Here is a 24,171-nt window from a genome sequence, read left to right as displayed (position 1 = left end):
GTAGTGTTTGGATCCTCTTTACGGTAGTAGCAGGATTTGCCTTTAACCTTTTCGAAAATCCCAGGGGGAGGTAATGGGACATGCAGTCCATAGTAATGTTCCCTTCTGTGTTTGAATTTTCACAAAGTGGGCTTCGGTAACCGTCTTGACTCGGAGGTCTGAATCCCATGAAATTGATTTATAAATAATTCAGGCAGCAATATTTATGCTGCCATACACCGTTCCTTTTGTGTGACGCAGCTCAGCCTTGCATGTGTGTTTGTTTTCTGGTGGTCAGTCGTAGGAGTTGGTGTGAACCGTCAGTGTCGTTAACGTCCGGTCTGGGGTCTGTAAGCATTCCTTTCCCCCCCCCCGTTTACTCAGGAAATTATCCCGCACGATAACCTCGGCTCACTCCATCACCCAAACTGGTTCGCCAGGAACTGGCACCGACTTAGTTTCCTGACATGCAGAAACGCACGTTCCTGTGCGGGTATCTCTCACGGCCGAAGCGTGCCCAATCCTGCAGCCTCAGCAATCGATGGCGTTGCAGGACTTCTGACTTTGATGATGGGCCTTTGGGTACTCGTGGAACTGGATCCAGCAGCAAGGGGTAGGGGGAGTCCCGAGGGTGGGGCGGGTTTGGCGATGGGGTGAGTAGGGGACAGATGACACCGTATTGACTAATTGTCGCGTTGGCAATCCAGGGCGGGGAGGACATTGAATGAGTAATGGCTGAGGAGGTGATTCGGGGAGTGTTCGCCCCGAGCAAACCACATTAGTCATGTGTTAGTCCAGTTCTACCCGCAGCTGGGATGTGCCACTCACCAGGCCGACTGTAACCAGCGGACGTGAGCTGCAGTCAGAACGTTCACTGGCTGAAAGGCTGGAAGAGGAAACATCTGGCTTCTGCCTGCTGACTTTGTATGCGGGTAACAGTCCAGATTCAGACCCCATTTCTAACTGCTCCCCATTTGTGTCGCACAGCGTTGTCATAAAGATAAAAATGATTTGCCACGTGACGTCTTTCACCCCGATCCGCATGTGGAAAATGCACTTGTGATGTATATGGACGATGTACAGTGTCTTTGTAGAGAAGAGTCAGCCTGGATGCATGCTATCGATCCCCATCACCTATGCCTCTGGGTGATGATACCATGCCTCCTCCTCCTCCTCCCTCCTCAAGCTTTTAGCCATCGCTGCCAGATAATACAGTTGCAAATAGCAGAAGCTAAATAATGCATCGCACGTTTCGTTTTTTTCCTGCCGTGTTTGTTTGCTTGTTTTTGTTTTGTTGTTTGAGCCGTAGCCGGCATCCAGTGCAGTTTATCACTTCCCATGAAGTGCGTCCGCTTCCACCAGGGCTTTGCACAGCTTTCAGTGTAAATCACCGAGCTGGTGCACAAACCGACGTGCATGCACTCTCAGTCACTTTTTTTATGTGGTGTCACAGGTCCTATATTTATTGACAGGAAGCAGCTCAGACACTGGGGCTGGGGGTTGGGGGCTGCTGGTTGAAAGTAGACGCACTGATATCTGTTACTTATTGTCATCAGTGATTCCAGCTCAGCTTGGTGCAGTGCCACCAAGTGACTACGGGACAGAAATACGACTGGGCTGTTCACTAGGTGGTGAATTAAAACTTTTATTTATGTATTGGTTTTAATCCGCTGCGGCACCAGGAAAATAGGATGAATAGAGTGTGACTGAATGTTTTAGAAACATGCAAATCAATGCCTATCTGGTATATATCGCTATCTCATGAGATAACCCTGGCGGCTTTAGGGCCATTGTTCTCCCGGTTCCGGGATTTCGGAGGACATTGAAACAGTGGGAAGCTGGTTTGGTGCCCTGGCCAGCTGTTTGGGTTGTTCCTTCAGGTTACATCACCAGTTGTTTCCACTGGGCAGGGCGAGTCTGAGGTGCTGTGGTTGGCTCCGCCCACCTCCCTTGTTTATTGCATCGTTTTGATTTTGAAAGCCAGCCTTGGATGCCAGGCAGGCTCCTACCAGCCACACTCTGGTCCTCCCCACATCTGCCATATTCCCATGGTTTCAACCGCATCGCAGACATGGAGCTCAGTGTGGGTTTGCTGCGTGTTTCAGTTAACAAATAACAGTGTGAGGAAGTTGAATCGAGGAGGTTGGGCTTAAATGGTCTCTACATGGATTCCAATATGTCTTTTTATGTTAGATTTCGTTTAACAGGCACTTTGATCCTAAGCGACATGTATTGAGAAAGCAGACTTAGCTGGTCCCTGGAGCGTCTAAGGATCGTGCTTAATGGTAAAATCACTCTGGTGACCTACTGATCACTGGCTCAGTGTCCTAACCCACTGAGCTACACACTGCCCCCCGTTGGCCACTTGCAGGTACTGAAGGTAGATGTGATTTTGGGTCTGTAAGCACAGTTCAGGCCGCAGTGACCAGGGACGGTGGGTTAGCATGGACAGCGATGCTCCTTCCATGGCTTCCAGGTGAAATAAGCCTCTGGGTTTGCCAGGAACACGGCAGCGTGTCTAGGAACCGTCTGCTCACCGGCCTGGTGTGCCAAAAGGGGGTACATGTGTCCAACCAAAGGAGAGGAGGTGAAAAGGGGAAGCATTCAGGAATCATCTGTGAGGTCTCTGGGAGGGGTGGGCGTCAGTGAGTGGCTGGTAGGGGTGTGAGTGAGCTAGCGGCATACAGTGTCCTTTCAGGTCGGACTTAAACGAGCGTTTAGCCCCCCCTGCTGAGCATCCAGCCCCCCAGCCAGACATGGTGCCAGGTGGTACCCCTCCCCCCACGTGTGCAATTCCCATCTGAGGCCTGCTAGGAAACTCGAATGCTGCCAGAGCTTTCACTTTTGCTGTGCTTTATTATCAACGCCGTCTGTGCCCTTCCCCGATCCTAATGGCATTTCCCCGAATCTCTGAAGGGCGCAGAGATGGAGACGTTCCAAAGCTGGGATCCCCAACAAGCCTTTGGTAGCCTCTCCTGGCCCACACTGCCGTTTGTCTCCTCTGGGGTGTGCCCTACTCTGTTTCTTTTTTGTATTTTTCTGTCCAGTATAAAACTGACAAAGGAATGTATTTTTCGTGTCCGTGCCGGGATTGACACATGTTTGCCGGTTCCTCTTTGGAGCGGTTCTCTGATCACTGCCCTGCGGGCGCACTGGCAGGACCCTGTATAATCAATCACCGCTTACGTGCAGAAGTGGCGAGTGCTTAGTGGAAACCCCAGCCCCAGCCGGAGGACCCTCCCATCCCACCCACGCTTTCCCTGGAGGTCCCGGCCTCACCACCTCCCGCATCCTGTTTTACTTGGGCTAGGAGCAGGTCTGTGTTTGGTGATGGTGCTCCTTCTGTGGAGGGAATCCCAAACAGATCCTGGAGAGGGCGCTGTAGCTGTTACCTAGTGCAGTAATGTGCGCATTTCTGTCTACGGGCAGGAAGGAGGGATGCAAATTTGTAAGGGATTTGTAAGCTCAGGGTGATTTGAACCTTAACCCGGCTAATAGGATTTATAATTTCAAGAAGAATGGCTTTTAAAATCAACGTATGGAGCATTATGCCAAGTGCTGCATTTTGGCCTATTAGTTTGCAGATGCTTTCATCCAAAGCGACATACCTTGAGAAAGCAAGTTCCGGCAGTCTCAGGGGCATTTAGGGGTAAATGGCCTCGCTTTGCCTCCCCTGGGATTCAAACAAAGGCAAACATGCCTTATTTGCCGTTTGCGGAAGTACAGGTACTCTGGAATGCTTCTCTTCACTGATGCCATCCTGTTCTCCATAGTTTGAGGGGGGGGGGGGGGGTTACAGCGTGGCTATGCTCAATGGCCCACAGACATGTGACTGTTTTGCCGAGGCCGGGACTCGAACCAGCAACCTTCTGATCACTCACATGGCATCCTACTGAGCCGCACACCGCCCCTGGAATGCTAACGCTAATACAGTGATTTGTTCAATTCATTTCTTTTACGCGTTAGCTAGGTAAATCCTCAGCTCACTGCTTTGCTATTGCTAAATTAGAAACACTGCTGTAGGAGTGACTCCAATTGGACCTCATGCCGCGGCCCAGCAGGACCGACAAGGACCGTCTTAAAGCGCTGGTTCCCTCCCCTTCCCGCCTCTCCCCTCATGCTTGGCCTCGTGGGCTCTCATCTGCAGAGCTTCAGCAGTGCCGTCACATTTGATTACACCTCCTATTCTTCAGCGGAACCGTAACACGATTCGTCGCAACACCGGGGATCCCTCATTTATAGATGAGTTGTCATCGCACTGAGCACTTTATTAGACTTTTATCTTTTTCACTTTCCAGTCTCAGACTTCTACAGAAAGAAAGAAAAAAATACTAGGACCTGAGCATAAAGGTCGCAGCGTGTGTTTGTATGAGCAGAGGATGAGATCTCCCGGGAGAAATGCGGACTGTGTCGGCTTTAACCTGCGAGAGCCCTGTGGTGCCACACTGTCGTGTCGCTAATGGTAAATGGACTGCATTTATATAGCGCCTTTCTACTCCTACGAGTACTCAAAGCGCTTTACATTTCACGCCTCACATTCACCCATCCACACACTCATTCACACACCGGTGGCGGAGGCTGCCATGCAAGGTGCCAACCTGCTCACCGGGAGAAATTTGGGGTTCAGTGTCTTGCTCAAGGACACTTTGATGGGGTCAGGAGGAACCAGGGCTCGAACCTGCAACCCTCCAGTTGCCGAACGAAAGCACTACCTCCTGTGCCACCATCTTCCCCCACCAGGCCAACCAGCCGGTGACCTCCTGTCGACCAGAGCTGTCTGCTCCTCGGGTCATTCTGGAGGCTGCTTTCAAAGAAGATGGAAGGCATTGCTTACCTCGCATTCTGCTTCTGCAATTTAGCAAACTATATTTAAAAATTACCCTGGGGGGGGCGTTTTATTTCGTTTTTGCATTTCTTATAGCGCATATTCCAGTGTGAAGGCTTGCTGTTTGAATGAAGCCTTTGGGACGATCTGATGCCTTTGCCGGAGATGTGGATGTTTTCAGACAAGCTACTGCGACCAGAATGGCCGTAACCAGCGTGGCCGGCCACGGAAACGGATGGGCACCCTTGATTTTAAACGTGAACCCTCTGGAGACACAAGTTAGCTTGGCTCAGCGGGCTCTTCCCTTTTGGTCGATGCCCCAAGTTTGCTATTATTGGCTGTCTGTAGGACTTTCGACTCGCGAATCAGGTGCTGGACGCTGAAGCTCATCTCTCCTTCCTCGCACTGCTCGTCAGGGTTCCGTGAACAGGAAGTTCGGTGGTTTCCAGCCATGCCGAGTCTGGGGTCTGCCTCAGGCAAGTTCAAGCAGCGGACAGAAGCAGGGTTCGAGTCACAGTGCTGTCTAAGCTCACAGTCAGACAGAGAGTGTCCACTCTGGCCTGCTTTCCTCTCTATTTTTAAGATAATGATTTTCCGATTGGTCTAGGCAACCGCAGACTCATTTTCCTCTCCAATGAGGCTAGCGGGCTATGAAATTAGTCAAAACAGAAGCCATAATGTTAATGCTCAGTCTTGTCAATGGTCATATATTTGCCTTTATGCATTTTGAAGCTTCTCCTCTATGTTGTGATCGCACACCCGTGCCGTACACTTGTGTGTACGGCAGTGTTTGCACGCAGCTGCTGCAGTGTATCCAATGCAGCGTGCCGGATATGAAAATGTCCTGTCAGTGGTTTTAAGCTGGTGGAAGGCAGTGACCTTTATTCTGTGGACCTAATCAGTCTTGATAAAGGCAAAATGTAATTCTTAACAGAGGGAAACCACCCTGTGACAATTAACACCAGAGTGAATTACAGTAGAATTAACGTACATTTTCTGTGCGCGCCTTCTTTAACGTTTTTAATGGACAAGCCTTTCATCCATGCGACCAAAGCAGGCGATATGAGGCTTCTCGATAGTCCTGAACCTTCGTTTTGAGTTGCCCGTTAATTCCCGTAGAGAAGCTGCTGTCGGTTTGTTTACAGGATATCAACCTGCACGCTCGGCGGTCTCATGGTTTCACTGTAGATTCAGGCTGCTGGTATCTTCGCTACCATCTGGGTCATGGTGCAGAGGTAATGGGTTTTGTGGTGCTGCAGACAGACAGAGACTGCAAGACGTAGCCTGGCTTTTCAGTCCTGCCGGTTACGGGAACGTTTCTCCCTGGATGATGCTCGTGCCCCTTGGACACAAGTTTTCTCAGGGTAGGTGGATTTCATTTCCTTTTTTCAGATGAAACCTCGGTAGTTTAACTGGCCAAGGCAGCGTGATTCTGCGTTTAGCCATTTGTCTTCAGTTTCAAAGACTGATTACACATTACTGTTGCCAGCTATATGGATAGAGAAGACGGGATTGTATTTTTATGCTCATTGCCCTACTTTATTATTTAGCTGTGGTTATATGCACATTTAGGCAAAACAGATCATGGTTGAGTTTTGTGTTTTCCTGCCATAGTGCTGCTGTTGACCACTCATTATATAGTGTGAATCAAACGTTTGGACACACCTACTGAAAATCATTTGGTTTTCAACAAGATGCCGACCCCAAGCACCCCTCCAGGTTATGTACGCAATGTATTATCTTCTGAACAATGAAAGGGATGGAGTGCTGTGACGGATGACCTGCCCCCCACAATCCCCCCCACCTGAACCCTGTAGAGCTGGTTTGGGATGAGTTGGATTGAAGAGTCAGAGTACGGTAGCCAACTTGTGCCCAGAACCTGTGGAAACTCCTCCAGGCCTGTTGGAGAAGCATCCCGGGCGGATACATCTGTAAGCTGGGTGGATGAATGCCGAGAGTCTGCAGTGCGGCCATCGGAGCAGAAGGGGGCTGTTTTGAAGAGTTGAAATTTTGAGAAAATTGAGATGTTCAGTACTTCCCTTGGTCTTTGCGATATTTGATATGTATTATTTCATTGCCTTGAAGTCTTTAACTATAGTGTGAATAATTTAGCTAAAATAGAGACCAGTGCATGAAAAGCAGGCGTGTCCAGGCTTTTGACTGATACTGTGTGCAGTCTTCATGATTTGGTCACATGTTGTCAATAACGGTGGCTTGGGTGGGGGCAGTTTGCAGGTCTTTGTCTCCCTAAATGTGGGTCAATGTTCTCAGGTGCAGGTCTTCACTCCTAGTCGTCTTAAAGGGGTCAGACCCATCTGTGTGCGCCTCGCACGTGGCCGATAGTGAACTGCTGCTTCTGTGCGAACGTGACCCACCTGCTGTTTATGCCGGGGCTGTGCCGTATGTCCAGGTGGCCGGATGGGTGTCCCGCCCCCCCCCCGTAACGGCTGGTGCTGCGTGCCGTAATTATGGAGCGGCGGGAGATAAGTGTCGATTTGCCCCGTCGTTATCCGTGGCTACCGGACCGAAGAACATTCGGCAGAGTGAATAATTTAGATGGAAGACACCCTCGGATGCTTTAGCAAGGGCCCTTCATCACAGAAGTGTGTGTGTGTGTGTGTGTGTGTGTGTGTGTGTGTGTGTGTGTGATAACTTAAGAAGGATTTGTGCCGGTGGTGTCCTGTACGTCGAGAGTCACCCCGACCCCCGGAAGATCGCTTATGGATAATTTTCTTTTGGATCAAATACAAAATGTGACCATGAAATCCATTTCATTCGCTTTGTTTTATTTCTAGTATGTTTTTCCCACATGCAACCAATGATTGTTTTGCTTCTTTTCTGGGGGGGTTACTGTTACACGTGGTAATAGGGGGGAAGATTCTGTCATTCCGAGCGTCGCCATGATGGAAAAATGCATGTTCGCGTTTAATTGCTTTCAGCCATGTTTAGTGTATCATATGACCAGTAGTTGCTCCTTGTCCTAAATAGGGCGGCTTGTTGGGGGAGGGGTGGTGGTGGTGGGAATCTGTACAGCTTCCTTTTTTTTTTTTTTTTTCCACTAAAACGTCCATCAAACAGTTTTGCAGAAATTGGTAAAATTGCTCTTAAAAATTGCCCAACGTCAAAATTCCCTTCAGATTCATAATGAGGCGGCTTTTCTTTTTAACTTCCTCGCCGCTCCCTTTCATCTACTGTTGGCCCCGTTTCCTGAATACAACTGCTACTTCCTCTCTGTTCCCATTTCCCGTGTCACATGGTAGTTTAGTCACCCCGACTGGAGCATTTCCCGCGTAATGCCGCGACATTTTTAACCGTATAGTTTTATAATTGAAGGTGAAAGTTACGGTGATGTTTCTGTTGCGGCTCGAAGTATCAGGAATACATTAGCCTAGATTAATCTGTCCTCCTGCACACCTGTCGATACGTGCAATAGATATCCGAGGGCCATGTATCTATTTCTGAGAACTGAACCATCATAAAGGAATCAATAATGTTTAATCACATTTGGATTGAAAACTTTGCACTGATAGATGCACTTGGAATTTGTCTGAACAGTCCAGACGGCATCCAGTGTTGAATTATCGCTGGTGCCCACATGTCGAAACACGTGCACAGCCCCGCACTGATGTTCTGGGATGTCTTAAGTAGGCAGGATGGGGCATCGTGTCCACTGCTCTGCATAGTGACGGATCGATTGTAGTGTAATAGAAGCGGACGTCCTCATATTAAAATCTATCGCTGGACTCTTTGTGTGTCTGAATGTGACCTTGCCGGGAGGAATTTTTTGTGTTATTCAAACTTTCTATTCAGCAACCCCGTCTTCAGTCAATCTACGTAACCTTCAGTTTACGCAACGCTGTCAGCCCGATTACTTTACAGGTTCTGGCTCAGCGGTACTGGCCACTAGGGGCGTAACAGTACACACAAATCACGGCTCGGTACATACCTCAGTTCTGAAGTCTCGGCTCGGTACTTTTTCAGTACAGTCGGAGTAGAAAAAAATTAAATCATGAATTGCCTCTTTTTCGTTAACAGACAGTGGTTTACTGAACAAAGTATGGCTGTCTAAAATAACAGGCTTCTGTCAATATTGCTGCAACCCACCTGTAAACTAAAATTTGCGTGAAAGAACATTTATTTTGATTTACTATCAGGTCAACAACATAAATATCCGTGACGGCGCACATTTAGAAAAATAAGTGTAGCCTACCTGATCTGTACTGTATTCATTAGCATTAGCACCTTTCAACTTCATATTAGAAATGTGTGACGCAAATAGCGTCTGAAAAACTGCAAGCCATAACAAAATAAATATCCATTATGGTGCAGCATTTAAAGATATACCTGTGCTTTACGCAGGACTTGCGTGCACATGCGTTTGTGTGTGTGCTTGCGTGCGTCCATGTGTGTGCACACACACGCGCTCACATGTCTTGACAGAGCTCCACCAAGATTTGCCTCAGGGCGATACAGGGAGTCTCACCTGGAATTGCTTGGTCTTGGTGCTTTGAGACACCTGGCTGTCTGCCCAGTAGTTTGGGTGGAGGCGTGGGGGGTGCAGATGTAGTACCTGTAGACTGGGGCAAGGGAGCGAAGACTGGAATAATAAATATTGCACGTCGCCATTGTAAGTCTGCCAGCAGGGGTCTGTTGGGGTCCCGCATGGTCCATGCGGCCTAGGAGCAACAGTGCAAGTGGCTGCGCTGCTGCAGGAATCGCCCCCTCCCTCCCCACAGATCAGTGACGTGCCGTATTCCGCAGCCGTCTCGAATCGCTCTGTTATTAGAAGCCGGGACACATCAGTCTGCTGGCTGTCGGTGCGCCACTCCTTGCCACCGTCACTGTCCCTTAATGACCTGGCACGGCAGACGTGCACCTGCGCTCTCGAAGCCGGGGCCGGCGCTGCGGTTTTAGCAGGAAGCTAGCTTGAGACTCTATTTACATACTATTTTTAGGCACGCCAGTTGACATCAACGTGGACGAAGTCTCACTGTAGCAGTGAGAAGCAGCATCTGGTACTGGACTTAACCTCTGGGCAACTGGGAGTGTGTAAATAATAGCGCAGAATTACCCTGGCTGGTATTTACATCATTACATGTAGTGAGATTACTGACGGTTTTGGGCACACAGATAAGGAGGTCTGTGTGTCTGTGAGTTTTAATTAGGTGTTAAGTGCATCTGCAGGATAAAACACTAAAGTGGTCGTACACAGAGGCAGCTCTAACTCTGGAAAAACAACCTGCCTGTCACTGTCAGGCGGACTCTGTAATGGTGCCGATTCGTTGCTCACCCAACAGTGACGGACCGGTGCCGGGGAGGAGGCGGGGGTAGGGGGTAATAGAGATCAGACTTAAGCGACAGTTTCGCTTCTGGTTGATTGCCAGGGGCCTCTTAAAGGGCCCAGCTCACTCTCAAAGGTCACTTGTCAGCCGTAAAGCAGACAGACTTCCAAAGAGTGGAGAAGTATGACGCGTTTCTATCGGCAAGGCGACCCTGTACTTCTCTCAGGGCACAGGACTCTCTGCCAGTTCTATGGATTCATTTCCGAGGTAGTAGATTGTGAGTGTGACGTGCTGAATTAATAAGCTACCCTCCCCCCCATCTCTGTAGCTTCCTGGGGACCTCAACAAGATGCACCTCACGGATCACCCGCACCAGCAGGTGATGCACGTCCCGGCCAGCCAATCGGGATGCAGCATCGCCAGTGACTCGGGGAGCAGCAGCCTATCAGACATCTATCAGGTAAGGGCCGCTCTTGGGGATATCAATGCTGCGGATGGCGCCTTGGCCGGCCCCTGACAGGAGGAAGGAGCTGTCATTCTGTCTCGCGACGCGTCAGCGGCGATGTCCTCTGGTGACCTTGTCAGTTTCCTGTAAAACCGACTTTCAAGGATGTGAACCGCTTACTATATTCACTGCTTATCCTTCTGTGTATATAACTGTATTTTATACATGAACATGTACCCCATGATCCTGAATGGGAAAAGCGGATGGATGGATGGATGGAATACTTAAAGATAACATACAAATCACCCATGACGAAAGCATGACAGCATCTGCTAAACATGGACGAACTGCATTAGCAAAGATGTTGCGAGTTGTATCTCACTGACAGGGACTGCTGTCTGACAGCCTACCTGATAAGACACCAGAAAAGTACAGTACCGTGGAACTGAATCGGCACCCTGTACAGCGTACAAGGACAAATAACCTGGCGTACAGGCCAAAGGGAAAGACTTGGGCCCGTGAGTGGTAGGGAAAAAGTAACATGGCCTGAATCATCAATCATCCTTTCCCCCACGTTAAAATGGACTACGGCTAAAAAAGGATGCTTCAGCCCGCCGTGTCGGTTAGTATAGGAAGTGTGCGGCTCAGCAGGTCAGGAAGGTCGCAGGTTCAAATCCCAAGCTTGGCAAAGTGATGTCACCGTTGGCTCTTTGAGTGAGGCACCTAACCTCAAATTTCTCCAGGGTCTTTATCAATAATCTACCTCTTTTCGGATGAAGGTGATTGATAAGTAGTAGACAATGTGTACGCAGCTGTCTGGCTGGTTAAGTCGAATGCATGGCTGCGGTTTTATAGGACAGCAAATGCTGTTCCCCGATTTTTGTGATGGTCGTGCCGCATGCATTACTGCTAAACAATGCAGGTGAACGCCTGCACGACGTCCCTTCCTCTCACTAGATATAAACATCACTGAACCCTCACAAGATCAGGGTGTCAAGTCAACTTTCATCCTATTAAAAAAAAAAAACCCAGAGGCTTCTCTTCTTGAAGAATGGTCCAGCATCCCATGACGCGGTTCAAAGGGCCTTCTAAGAAGGGCTGAAGCGTGACACTGCTCATCATCCATTCATCGTTTCCGTTATTCTGTCCGCCCTCTGTCACCGGCGCTCTCTGGGGTACCTTTCCTAGCGAGAACAACTTGGTATCCTTGTACCCATGTGAAGTTAACGTATCCTCCTGCCTCCTTATTATTGATTGAGCGTCATTCAATGGCAGCAGAAATCTTGGCACCACCCTTCATGGTGACGTGCTGGAAGCCCCCCCCCCCCCCCTTCAGCAGCTTAATACAACTGCATCCAGATTAGGGCTGCATGATATCACGTCATCATTATATGGCAACATGCATAATGATCACCAGGGCTTTAGATGACAGGCGTAAACATTTGTCCGGACGCCGGCTTTTCGGTATTTTACGGACGTTTAATTACACCCACAATTTGGAAGGCAGGTTCAAAGCAGTAATTAGCAGGTTTGTGAGATGCATATTTTTAATGATGCGTATTTTTTATGAGATTTAGCGAGGCATATTTTGATGCCCAAAAGTTATTAATCTGTATAAATTGCGATTATTGTACATGCGCCACATAATCGCAGTCATATCACAATGTGGCATCACGCAGCCCTGATCCAGATGTTGTGTTGCTCACCACTGTTGTTGCCTGCTGTTTATGCAAAATGCATTTTTTGGGTTGTATTAAATTAAATTATGCACAAAGGTCGTGTTTAAAATCGACTGTTTAGGTCACTGGCAGAAGCCTGGGGGCGTGTGAGGTATACATGCATATAAATATAGGGTGGACCAAAGCCAGAAACCAATGGAGCTGAGTGGCCATACACAGGGGCAATTAGCCAATGATGTGTTTCGCATGAGCGAGTGACAGGAAGGGGCAGTACTCCTGGGACCAATCAGTTTTCTGTTGAGGCCCTCAGGCCCCGCCCCCGGCCTTATATAAGTGATGTTGATACACATCCACCCAATATCATTGTCTCATGTACTGGGAAAAAGTAGAGTTTCCTGAATGCCTCATACTTCGAATGAGGTATCATTTTTGTTTACAGGTGTATCATGAAAAACTGCCTCTTGGAGATGGAATCAAGCCCAATACATAGCAGTGCAGATTTAGGGCTGTGATACCAGCGGAAATGAACACACAGAGAGCAGCCAGGGTGTCGCATTTCAACCGTAGAAGGTTCTAGCATTTCATAGCGGCGCGATGTGTTTTGCGGTCAGGGAATCTTTAAATCCGCCTGATGCCATATTACACCGACCGTCCTTGGCAGATCCCAAAGATATCACGCTTCCTGCTGGTGGGAAAGCGTCTCATCTGGGATTGACCCGACCGGTGTCTGGACAGAACCGGTCAGCGGGTACTTTAAGGCTTACGGAAGGGAATTTTCCAGCATTTATGGTTTAAAGCAACCATAACCACACCAGTCACAGTGGCCTCTCTCCACCGACCGATCTTGTCTTGCAGAAATGTCTTTACACTTGTGGTAAATGTCGCAGGGTCCTCTGGTCTGTAATGTTCCAAAGTGAAACCTGAAGCAGCTTCGAAAAATACAATTGGCTGCCTTATGAATAATCCTGCATTTTAACAGCCAATAAACCTCGGGCTCCTTGGCACGTGGCGCAGCCGCTGGCCTGTACTGATATACCTTAGCTGTTACTGTCAGATTTCAGAGCGTCAGGCCAGCTCGTCTCATGTAACGCCTGCGGCAGGTTGAATAGCCGTAGCACTTCTTACCCCAATGCCCCCCCCCCCCCCCCCCCCCCCGCATCAGGTTTTGTATGCTGCCCATTATGCTGACAGCGATGTTTTGTGTGCAGAAAAGAAAAAAAACGTACAAGTTTCCTGAAAAGCAATAAATCTCTGACATTGAGTAAGTGGAGGCTGGGCCCAGTGGTGGGTAAAGGGTGGGGGTGGGGGACTTCTGGTCCTGGCTACAGGACACGCTCGCATAATAATGGGCTGGACACTGAAGCCGTGGCCTTCACAGTCGGGTACAATTACCGCCGTGATTTAGGGCAGGCCGTGGTTCCGCCGGGCTCAGCCAGAGGCCGCTCTGTGGATAGGTGAATTTTATATGTTAACCGCTTTCACCGGGGGTGCCTTAATGGGCCAGATAAAGGAGCTGCCCGCCTGACAGCCGTGTCGATCTGCCTCCCCGAATCTCTGCGATTCACAGGGCAGCTGTTTCCTCTTATTGTTCTGGGAAGAACGGGACCTGCCAGTGAGCTCAGTGCTTTACCCACTTTTGCACTTAGAGCTCGGATCGCTGAGCATTCGCTTTCATCCAGAGCAATTTTTGTCGTATGATTCAACAAAAAAATTCAACATCCTGCCTAATAATTAACAAAAAAATACACAGAAGAGTACTTGCATATGATGGGATTGCCCCCCCCCCCCCCCGCGGGTTTGCTCCTGCGCAGAGCCCAGCTCCACCGTTTGCATGCTGCTGTCATCTCACTCTCTCTCACACACACACACACACTCTCTCTTTGTGGATTTTGTGTGTGTCGGGGGGGGGTTGGACTTGAAACACAAAACAAGCACATCTGTGTGACGAAACTATGAAACTATTCACTTGTGCGTGTAATTAATACAACATCGATGTCGCTTAGTAATTATGCAAATTGGACGTAATGCAAGTCGGCATCCTAATTAACTTGTTTTAGTAATTTTGGCCCAAAATAGATTGTTTTGTTTTTTTACATTTTGGAATTCCTGTCTCTCTCTTAATTAGTCTACAGTAAGTTGGCTCCCTCCTTGATTAAAGAATGGCATGGGCAGGGCAATTAGACACTGCACATTTTAATTTGCCAGTGCTCTTTTATGCCGGACTTTGCAGTGGCGCGTATTACAATTCTTTGATTACCCAGCTGCAGCGATCTAATTGCAATGGCCAGAAGAGAAAGGGAGTTGGTATGAGCCATAGGCTGGAGTTAAACTACGGCAGAACAATTAAAAAAGTGGTGTGAATAAAGGTACTTAGTCATTGAGAAATGGATTCCTTCTTCCTGAATTGCCAGGCCACAGAGAGCGACCTCGGTGATGTGGACCTGTCGGGGCTCCCGGAGGCCCCGGTGGACTCCGAGGAAGAGGAGGAGGAAGACGAGGACCTCGAGAGGACCACAGATGGACTGCTCGGCCGGGACCTCGTCAGGGAGTGTCTGGAAAAGGAACCGACAGACAGGAACGATGACGACATAGGTGAGCAGGCCGGCTTCTCCGCAAACGGGCGGTGCCGAATTTGTGGTGTTTATGGAAGGCTTTGCTGGTGCCGGTTTGTCAGTCTGCAGGCTTTTGAAGGCATAAAGGACAGTGGGGAAACGTGCTGACTCTAAGACGGAGAGCTGCGTCTCTCTGCCCGTCCCTTTAATTACTCTGCCTGGATCTGTCTGCCGCAGGCTTGCTGTAGGGGAAACAACTCACAGCACCCCGCCAATCTGGTCCGAATCCCCTGCCTTACAAGACAAGCCTGGTGTATGGGGGCATTATACAGCTAAAAGGAGATTCGCAATCCAGTTCTCAAGGACCCAGTCGGTCCATGTTTTTGCTCCCTCCAAGCTCCTTGCCAGACGGTTTACATTTTTGCTCCCTTCTACCAGGAGCTAGAATGGAGCAAAAATGTGGACTGCCTATGGGTCCCCGAGGATTTTATTTAAGTAGCACCGTACATTGAGCTAATAGTTATCTGCTCACCCTTCCCCTGTTTTCGGCCATGCAGAGCAGCTGCTGGAGTTCATGCACCAGTTCCCGGCCTTCGCCAACATGACCATGTCCGTCAGGAGGGAACTCTGCACCGTCATGGTCTTTGAGGTGGTGGAACGCGCCGGGACAGTCATCCTGCACGACCAGCAAGAGGTAAGACCTCGAGAGGGAGAAGTAGCGCAGTCTCCATCACTGTGGCTCAGCTTACACCCCCCACCCTAGATGGAGGTCATTTCTGCTTATGGGTAGGGTCCAAGAATTTTAGCATCAGTATTGGCTGGCTAGGAGAGCAAAAAGCCAGATGGATGCCCCTGTTCAGATCATCAGTTGCTTCTGGAAAGCACACCGGGGTGACGTGTTGGCCCCATTGGCAGGGTCTTCGCTGCCACCCCCTCACATTTCCTCAGGGCAGCCTCCATGTTCTCACCTCGTTAGCTGCTGCCATTTCCACCAGTTTATATTATTGACACCTTCAAGGTCCCCAAGTCGAACATTTCTTTCATGATTATCCTTTAGGAAGCTACAGATAAATGATGCACTATGTTTCAAGGTTGTGTGGAAAATGCTACCTTTAACTGGCCGGTCGATAGTGCTGTCGGGTGCTGAGTGCTGTCGCCTGTGTGGCCAGCTGGACATGTGGTATGTGATCCTCAACGGCTCGGTGGAGGTCGGCCACCCGGACGGCAGGGCCGAGACCCTGTGCATGGGCAACAGCTTCGGGATCTCGCCTTCGCTGGACAAGCAGTACATGCACGGCGAGGTGCGGAGCAAAGGTGACGACTGCCAGGTAAAGTCCCTTTAAAAGAAAATAAATGCTTTAAGAGAAATTGCACGTAACATGTTATTGTGAGTGTGTGTCCTGTGATGTCTTGGGCGTCCCCTGCTGTCTGCCCTGTGATGGACTGGCGTCCAGTCTGGGGCGTCCCCTGCTGTCTGCCCTGTGATGGACTGGCGTCCAGTCTGGGGCGTCCCCTGCTGTCTGTCCTGTGATGGACTGGCGTCCAGTCTGGGGCGTCCCCTGCTGTCTGCCCTGTGATGGACTGGCGTCCAGTCTGGGGCGTCCCCTGCTGTCTGCCCTGTGATGGACTGACGTCCAGTCTGGGGCGCCCCCTGCTGTCTGCCCTGTGATGGACTGACGTCCAGTCTGGGGCGTCCCCTGCTGTCTGTCCTGTGATGGACTGGCGTCCAGTCCGGGGTACCCCTTGCATCATGCCCTGTGCTGTACTGGCATTCCATCTGGGGTGTCCCCTGCCTCGTGCCCTGTAATGAATGGGTGTCTTGTTTGGGGTGTCCCCTGCTGTCTGCCCTGTGATAAACTGGCATCCTCTTCCGGTTGTCTCCTGTCTTGTGCCCTGAGATGCTTTCCCATTCAGGGTTTTCTCTGCCTCGTGCCCTGTGATCACCCCCAGCTATGATTGGTTGGTGGGGTTGAGCCATTGTTTCCAACATCTTGTCGTCTCCTAATTGAATAAATCTAGCCCTGGTTAATGGGACTCGGTGGGGCTGAAACAGTATGATAAAAATGCTTCTCTGTAATGAGCATTTTTCTGTAATCCTAGGTCAGTGACCTGATTAGTGTAGAAAAAGTATGCAAGTATGCTTGAAGGAGGAAAAACGTCGTCACACAGCAAATACAAATAGCCGCGGTTAAGTAACCGTTTTGGTTCTTTTTCTGCGTTAGCCAGGTTTTTCAAGTAGAATCAGGGTTAATTGTTGAGCCTCCTTTGTAGGAAACAGGAACCGATCCTTTATATAGAGCGCGTCACACTAAATGCGCTTTACTTGAAAACGTCAGCGGCGCTGGATGGACCGGTGGGGAGGCTCGCCTGCCTGAGGCTGCTTGGATCACACCTCGATTCCTGACAGGACTTCTGCTCGGATTCAGGGCCCCCGTTTATGGCTGAGGCGCTGGGCACGCGGTCGATAGCCGGCGATACGCTCGAGGCGTGAGAGGAGACAGCGGGGAGTCTGTGCCGGTAGCAGCGTGCGGACTCCGTCTCGGCCCTTCCCATGCCTCGCAGCCATGACTCAGCCCTGCTCTTCTGGGAGTACCCGTCCTTGGTGCGCAGCAACCGGCTGCTCTACTCCAAATTCACCAAGTGTCCCCATGTCATTTTGGGCCAGTTCGTGTGCATCGCCCAGGAGGACTATTGGCGAATCCTGAATCATGTGGAGAAGAACACGCACAAGGTGGAGGAGGAGGGCGAGATCGTCATGGTGAAGGAGCATCGGGAACTGGACCGCAGCGGCACCAGAAAAGGCCACATCGTCATCAAGGTGAGGGTGTCGGGGGGGGGAGAGGGCACAGGCCTCTCACGTCTGGTTAAAGAAGCAGTCTTATCTATGGAACTGGGGGGGGCATGCAGCTCAACAGGTTAGAATGCTGTGGTTGTGATCAAAAGGCCTTGGTGATGTCGCCATTGGGCCCCTGAACGAGGACCTAAAAAACGTCCGTAAAAGAAGCAAGATATAATAGAATCTCTTTTCAAAGTCCCTGTATATGAGAGGGAGCTCATTTTTAGTCGCGGTGTTCTGTTCTTGCTAAATGTGTTTTGATGCCGCTGCGTCAGATGTGCTTGTATTTCCAAACGGGTTCACTTCTGTTTTCGGAGCTGCGCTCTCTCGACTAAAGGGACGCTTTAGTTTCAGATCCTCTGGAGGGTCTTTACCTTTCTGGATTCCTCTGACCGTGCAGCCGTCACATCTTCTGCATGTGCTCGATCAGTGCTGCTGTCATATCAAAATGGCCGAATCGCGAACCGCGGCGTCACTTACATTACAGCATGGTACCGTTCTGGAGGAAGGCTCTTTAAAGAAAAAGTGTTTTTTTTTTTTTCTTCAGTCAGCGTTACTGTGGCCTTTCGCCTGTAATCCATTAGTAATCTCCGATATACGGCTTAGTATGGATTCGCTTGCCCCATGAGGTGAAGGGTTTGCACTTATCAGACTTGCGTGTTTGCGCCGCTCACTCGTTCTCAGGGCACGTCCGAGCGATTGATCATGCACCTGGTGGAGGAGCACTCCGTGGTGGACCCCACGTACATCGAGGACTTCCTGCTCACCTACCGCACCTTCCTGTCCAGCCCCATGGAGGTCGGCAGGAAGCTGCTGGAGTGGTTCAACGTGGACAGCCTCCGAGACAAGGTGCCTGTCACACACCCCAAGACAGCCGTTGGCTCTCTCTCTGTGCAGAAACAAGCTCAGCAATAGAGGTGGATGGTTCTGGTCCAGAAGGTAAAAATCCAGGTTTTGTTTCAACCAACCAGCTGAGTCCTCTGTGACTGTGACTCTTTATACTCGGCTGGTTGGTTGAAATAAAATCTTGGTCTGGATTTTAACTTTCTGGACCTGAACTGCCCACCACTGCTCAATAAGAATACAAGTGAACAGAACGCCCAGAGAATTCATAGATGGGTTGGCAAATACTGAATAACCATTTTGTGTTCATGACATTCAGATTTAGTAGCTGTTTTTCTGTCCATTTGTACTGGTGTAAACGCGCAGAACTCGTTCACTTCCATCCTTGTCATGTGCAACAAAACACTTATTAGCTGCTGAGATTCCTGGAACTGCTCCACTAGCATGTTGATAGCTGGAATTTATCTGGCGTGTCATAATAAATTAGAGATGGAGTAACCGGTGAGAGTAAAGTCTGGAAGTGCACGCTTTTAGCTACAGTCTCTCTTGGATAAGATATGAACTTGGAGCGCCTCGGGCTAAGGTAAGCTGAGCGTGCTCGATGCCGCCCCCCTGCAGGTCACACGGGTCGTGCTCCTGTGGGTCAACAATCATTTCAACGACTTTGAAGGGAACCCTGAGATGACACAGTTCCTGGAGGACTTCGAAAGGCTCCTGGAGACGGCAGTATGCATTACCTTCCGCATCTCCCGCCCGCACCGCATCAGACCGCTGATAATCGTGGTGACGGGTGGCTCCTCTTCCTTCTCCAGCAGAAGATGAAGGGCCACCTGAGGCTGCTGAACATCGCCTGCGCGGCCAAGGCCAAGTGTCGGCTGGCGACTCTGCTGAAGCCCTCCCGGGAGTCGCCCCTGCACTTCAGCCTGCAGGGCGGCAGCGAGCGCGGCTTTGGCGTCTTCGTGGACGAGGTGGAGAAGGGCAGCAAGGCCGCCGAGGCCGGGCTAAAGCGCGGGGACCAGGTAGGAGGCCAAGTTGGTCCAAGAATGGGGGCGTCCGCCATGTGATTTGGGGGGGGCATGTGCCTCAGCAGGTCGTGTGTGTGTGTGGCATCATTAAACACTAACCTTTTGCCAACCAAGTCGGCCAGGAATGCAGCATCATATTAATCTATTGTTGATTTATTGACTTTCAATTCTTACTGTAGCTGCTGCTGAATCAGGCCGTGATCTTTAGAGGCTCGGGCGCTACATTGCAGGGAGGTGCTTTTCATGGCTGCTCTCCGGCGAGAGCCTGCAGAAGTTAAGGTGTTAATTTGCGTGCGTACCTGGCCGTGAGCGTGGCTGGTTAATGCGCTTGCTGATGGGGGGGGCATGAGGCAGAGAGACGAGGCGACTCGGCCTGATGCGGTGACGTGCCTTAATGACCTCCGGCCAGCAGGTGTCAGGCTCCCTGTCAGGGTTCCACTTTATGGATTCCGCAGTGATGTAATTGTCTGTAAACTCTGGACTAGGCATGGCGTCTAAGGCAAGCTTCCGATCTTTCAGATAATGGAGATAAACGGGCAGAATTTTGAGAACATCACCTACGCCAAAGCCATGGACATTCTGAAGAACAACACGCACCTCTCTCTCACTGTCAAGACGAACATATTCGGTAAGCGGGGGGGGGGGGCTGGCTTGCACCCTCAGAAACACTGACACACGTGTCAGACAGCTTTCTGTTTGCCGGTTTAAAAATATAAACTTGTAGCCTATGCACTTACGATTTTAGAATGTAACACAAGTAATTAATCAAATGTGTCTTCAGAGATGATGCATTTCTCTGTCTGTGGTGTCACATGCCTCCCCGCCCCCCAGTCTTCAAAGAGCTGATGAGCAGGGTCCAGCACGAGAAGAGAAATGGCAGCCCCCACGTGCCCAAGATCCAGGAGAAGAAGAGCAACCGCTTCTCTATCCCGGACCTGCCCGGCGACCTCGAGTTCCCCACCGACAAGAGCCACAAGAAGATGAAGGCCAACACTGTCTCCGGGGGGCGCAACAAGATCCGGAAGATTCTCGACAAGACGCGCTTCAGCATACTGCCGCCCAAGCCCTTCAGGTACCCAGAATGCGCCTGCCTCGCGCGCAGGTTCTGTTCAGGCATGCTGTGTCGTCCTCCGCATCCACATCCCCCTGCTCCACTTCCGTTCAGGGCTGCTTTAATCTGTGCCTCAGACCAGATACTAGTGATCGCTGGAGATGACAGTCGGGCTGCGGACGCTTTGTCGCTCTCAGATGGTGCTTAAGCAGCCTCCATCCTCGCTGGCTTCACTGCCACGGATGGGGTCGCTAGTTTCAGCCAGTTGGTCAGCAGGGGTCCCAAGTCTCTCAGCCTCCATCTCAACATCTCACAAGCTTTTGATTATAGTTTTGCCACTCGTCGCTCATTCGCATTACCAGCGATGCCGCTTCTGCCTGCTGACGGAAGCAGTGGGCCGACGCAGGCCGTTCTGGGCATTTGCGCGCCCACGCTTACACCCTCGTTCAGTGGCAGTCGCGACGTAAACACAGGCTGACATCTCGATCATGATCTCTGCTCCATGAACACTGCTCAGGCTGTCCGGTCCTTCCGATCAGTTTTATCAAAGCGCCCGTCTTTCCTCTGTGATACTATAAATATAGCCAACAAATTGCTGACAACTTGCCTACCACTCATTCATCGCATTGCTTATGCATGAAGTGGCACTGCAGTGCACCAGCCCATCTGCCAGATGTGTGACGCATTCACTGCAGCGCATGCATCTCGCGCTGCATTGCTCATTTCCCTGCATTTATTCATTTTTTTATTGTGCTGGTATATGTATTGTTCTTTCCCGCCATGTTTACTGCCGTTCTCTGTAAATTTCTAAAAGCAGGTGTATAAAAAAATAAAATAAAAGAACGTCATGCCGTGAGACGTGGTGACTTGTTTGATTTGTCACGTGCCGTGTTTAGTGACGTTGTGTACCTCGTCCACCTGTCTCTGACTGTCTCTCTCACCTTGCTCTTCACTGTTGTCTCTCTCCATAACTGCCTCACACGAGCAGAGGACTCTTTGGGTAAGACACTTCCCCGATTTGCCCTAATTTGGTTTGAAACCACTTCGTATTTCCTTAAAAGGCTGAAATCGAAATGGGAACAGACAAGTGTTGGGCTGGGTAGTTTAAGGTCAGTGAGCATCTTCTGAGGACACTTGTTGGCTTTGCAGTGAGAGTATTGAAACTGATTATTTCACGGGTCTCGCCTTGTTAAGGAGTGTGGACATGCATTACTCTGCACAGAACAATTTCAATTTTGAGACGCATGTCACGTCAACGGGTAGTTTTCTTAAAAATCAATTAAGTAGGGTGGAGACGTGGTGAGTTATGTGTTAAACCTACAACAATGGTTACGATCCTCTAATCCTTTAGTTTACTAGGTGTCCTCTAACGCAGGAATGCACTGCCTACTGTAACTCTCCCTTAATAATTCTTTGTCACAAGGTGTGACACGTTAGAGCCTTGGCTAGCAAATAGGCATACTTCTTCTTTAACGTGTTGTATATTTAGTTGTGGTTTTTAAAATGTCTGTCAGCAGCTATCACACATAAAGAAGTCAGTTATCCATTTATGCTTTGGGTGTTTTGTGTGTTACATTAACACATCATTCGGTCCTGCCAGATTGAAACTGGTCACCTTCTTTAAATACATCACAGAAAATACTCCTTAGTTTACTGGGTGATATGTGTCGAAAATACCATGACCTGCAGCCATAGATTGACTGAATCATTCGCGTTTTAAGTTTTGGTGTTGACAAGTTCCACGAAATAAATTTACGTTCTTGGAAACGTTTGTTGATGCAGGAGCGGCCAGACAGTTTGACAGTTTGAGCGGTATAGAGGACTCGGCCGGCATTTGACTTCAGGCCTGTTGGGTGTATGGGATTGGGGGAGATGAAAGGCGCACACGTGGGCTTTGAAGTGAGCAGTACTACAGTGAGCGCGCCGTACATCACAACATCGGCTCAAATCTGCTGGGCAAGAGTCCTCGTGCGGCTTTGGCAGAATCGCTGAGAGAGGCGGGCTGAGGGGAAAATTGAACCCTGGCACTCTTGGCTGGATTTGTTGGGCTCCGATTTATGGCATGACACTGACGTGCGACTGTAGGTTTGCCCCCATTCTCGCACCATTCGCCATGGCTGTCGTCAGCCTGTCAGATTGTTTGTTTCTATCTGTAAATGATTTCTGTCATATTTTATGCAGCAGTTCATACTCAATTATCGCAGTTTTTGGTCTGTAGTTTTACTCGCGCGCCGCTCTCTTTATGGATGTGGGTTGCGTCGCTGAACTGGGTGACTGTGTCATATACTGGGATGAGGAACAAGTTCGGTAAACATTCAGGCTGTCAGGTAGGCAAGCAGAGCTCAGCTTGAAGGCTAGTTGGTGTGTGTTGTGGGTGCGGGTTTGGAATTACCTGCCCCAGAATTCTGAGTGGGTTTTTGGCTAATTTGCGCCACAAATTCCCCATTTCTGTTTTGTTTTTTTGTTTGTTTTTAACGTAACGCAGCTGCATCTAGAGTGACATTTCTGAGACGGAGATCATTAAGCTATAAAGAGCACCGTTTCGTTTGGAGAGATGATGAACTGGGAATGGTCGGTGCTCCTCTTGTGACCGTGCCCTCTGTGTGCCAGTGATGGCGGCGTGATCCAGTGCCAGGACGACAGCATCGTGGGCACCAAGCAGTGTCGGCACAGCGTGGCCATCATGCCCATCCCCGGAGCTCTGTCCTCCAGCAGCCCGGACCTGCTGCAGCCGGTCTCCAGCGTGCTCGACTACTCGAACGCCACAGGTGAGAGGTCAACAGCATCCCATTCTCCCACAATGCACTGCTGCTAAAGCGGGCACTGCTGTGTGCTTTCAAGATGAGCCTTTTAGGTAAACAATGCTTTAGAAGAATGCTAGCACAGCTGCTAATACTTACAGAAGTTTACATAAATATAAAATGACCTTAAGGGGAATGTATTCTTTCCAGGACAGGGAGCCTATCCCAGCGTTCATTTAACGTTAATTACCGAACGCTTTCCTCATCCATTTGTGACTCGTGAACCAGCCGTTAAGTGGGGTTTGGGTTACGCGGCTCGCACATTTCTTCGTGACATGTGGTTCTGAAAAAAAAAATTAAAAGACGAAGAAAAAAAAATATTGCTGATCATTGCCAGTTGGAGTCGTTCGGGTTTTTAGATGAGATTAAGTCTGTGTGATGACAGACTGTGTATATCCATTATTTGTGTGTTCAGTCATGTCTCTCCTCCTTTTGATGCTGACGCAGCTGTTGGATTTTACTGTAAGTACAGTATACACACGATTTTAAACCCTAATTTGGCTGGAATAAAGCATGTTTCTATTCCCTAAACGAGTTCTTATTTTGGTTGCAGAATAAATTTACCACTGCTTTCTTTAGACGTTCGTCTGTATAATGACTCTTTCTGTGCAGTCGATTTCAGAATCAGAATGACATCCCTGTGTGCTGGGTGATTTGTATAATGGTTCAGGTTCTTGAGGTCTGTTTTCAGTTTTGCTTCCTGGCTATGAGAACTTTCCGACCGAACGAAGCAGGCTGTTCGGACTAATTAAAGTGACGCAAACGTAGTATTTGTAGAGAAAGTTTTCCTTTATTTCCTTCCTGTAAACTTCTTTTATGAAAGGGTCAGCAGTTGTTTCAGTGTTTTATAGGA

At 49.6% G+C, this 24,171-nt stretch overlaps 1 protein-coding gene across 9 annotated transcripts in view; it reads left to right on the top strand.

Annotated features, from left to right (window-relative positions):
* Positions 1 to 24,171, top strand: part of rapgef6 (Rap guanine nucleotide exchange factor (GEF) 6) — a 68,823-nt gene that overhangs the window by 31,749 nt on the left and 12,903 nt on the right. For 6 of the 9 annotated variants that reach the window (XM_048995067.1, XM_048995063.1, XM_048995065.1 and 3 more), the window contains 11 exons: positions 10,415 to 10,546; positions 14,622 to 14,802; positions 15,320 to 15,456; positions 15,932 to 16,090; positions 17,428 to 17,580; positions 18,283 to 18,447; positions 19,060 to 19,167; positions 19,254 to 19,460; positions 19,986 to 20,094; positions 20,298 to 20,538; positions 23,128 to 23,285. In XM_048995067.1, the coding sequence (XP_048851024.1) occupies positions 10,415 to 10,546; positions 14,622 to 14,802; positions 15,320 to 15,456; positions 15,932 to 16,090; positions 17,428 to 17,580; positions 18,283 to 18,447; positions 19,060 to 19,167; positions 19,254 to 19,460; positions 19,986 to 20,094; positions 20,298 to 20,538; positions 23,128 to 23,285 (1,750 nt within the window). The remainder of the gene's footprint in view (positions 1 to 10,414; positions 10,547 to 14,621; positions 14,803 to 15,319; positions 15,457 to 15,931; positions 16,091 to 17,427; positions 17,581 to 18,282; positions 18,448 to 19,059; positions 19,168 to 19,253; positions 19,461 to 19,985; positions 20,095 to 20,297; positions 20,539 to 23,127; positions 23,286 to 24,171) is intronic. The other 3 variants (XM_048995066.1, XM_048995064.1, XM_048995062.1) reach the window with 1 other exon arrangement.

This window comes from Brienomyrus brachyistius, chromosome 24 (assembly GCF_023856365.1).
Source record: "Brienomyrus brachyistius isolate T26 chromosome 24, BBRACH_0.4, whole genome shotgun sequence".
NCBI classification, from domain to species: Eukaryota; Metazoa; Chordata; class Actinopteri; order Osteoglossiformes; family Mormyridae; genus Brienomyrus; species Brienomyrus brachyistius.
This window is presented reverse-complemented; position numbering and strand designations above follow the sequence as displayed.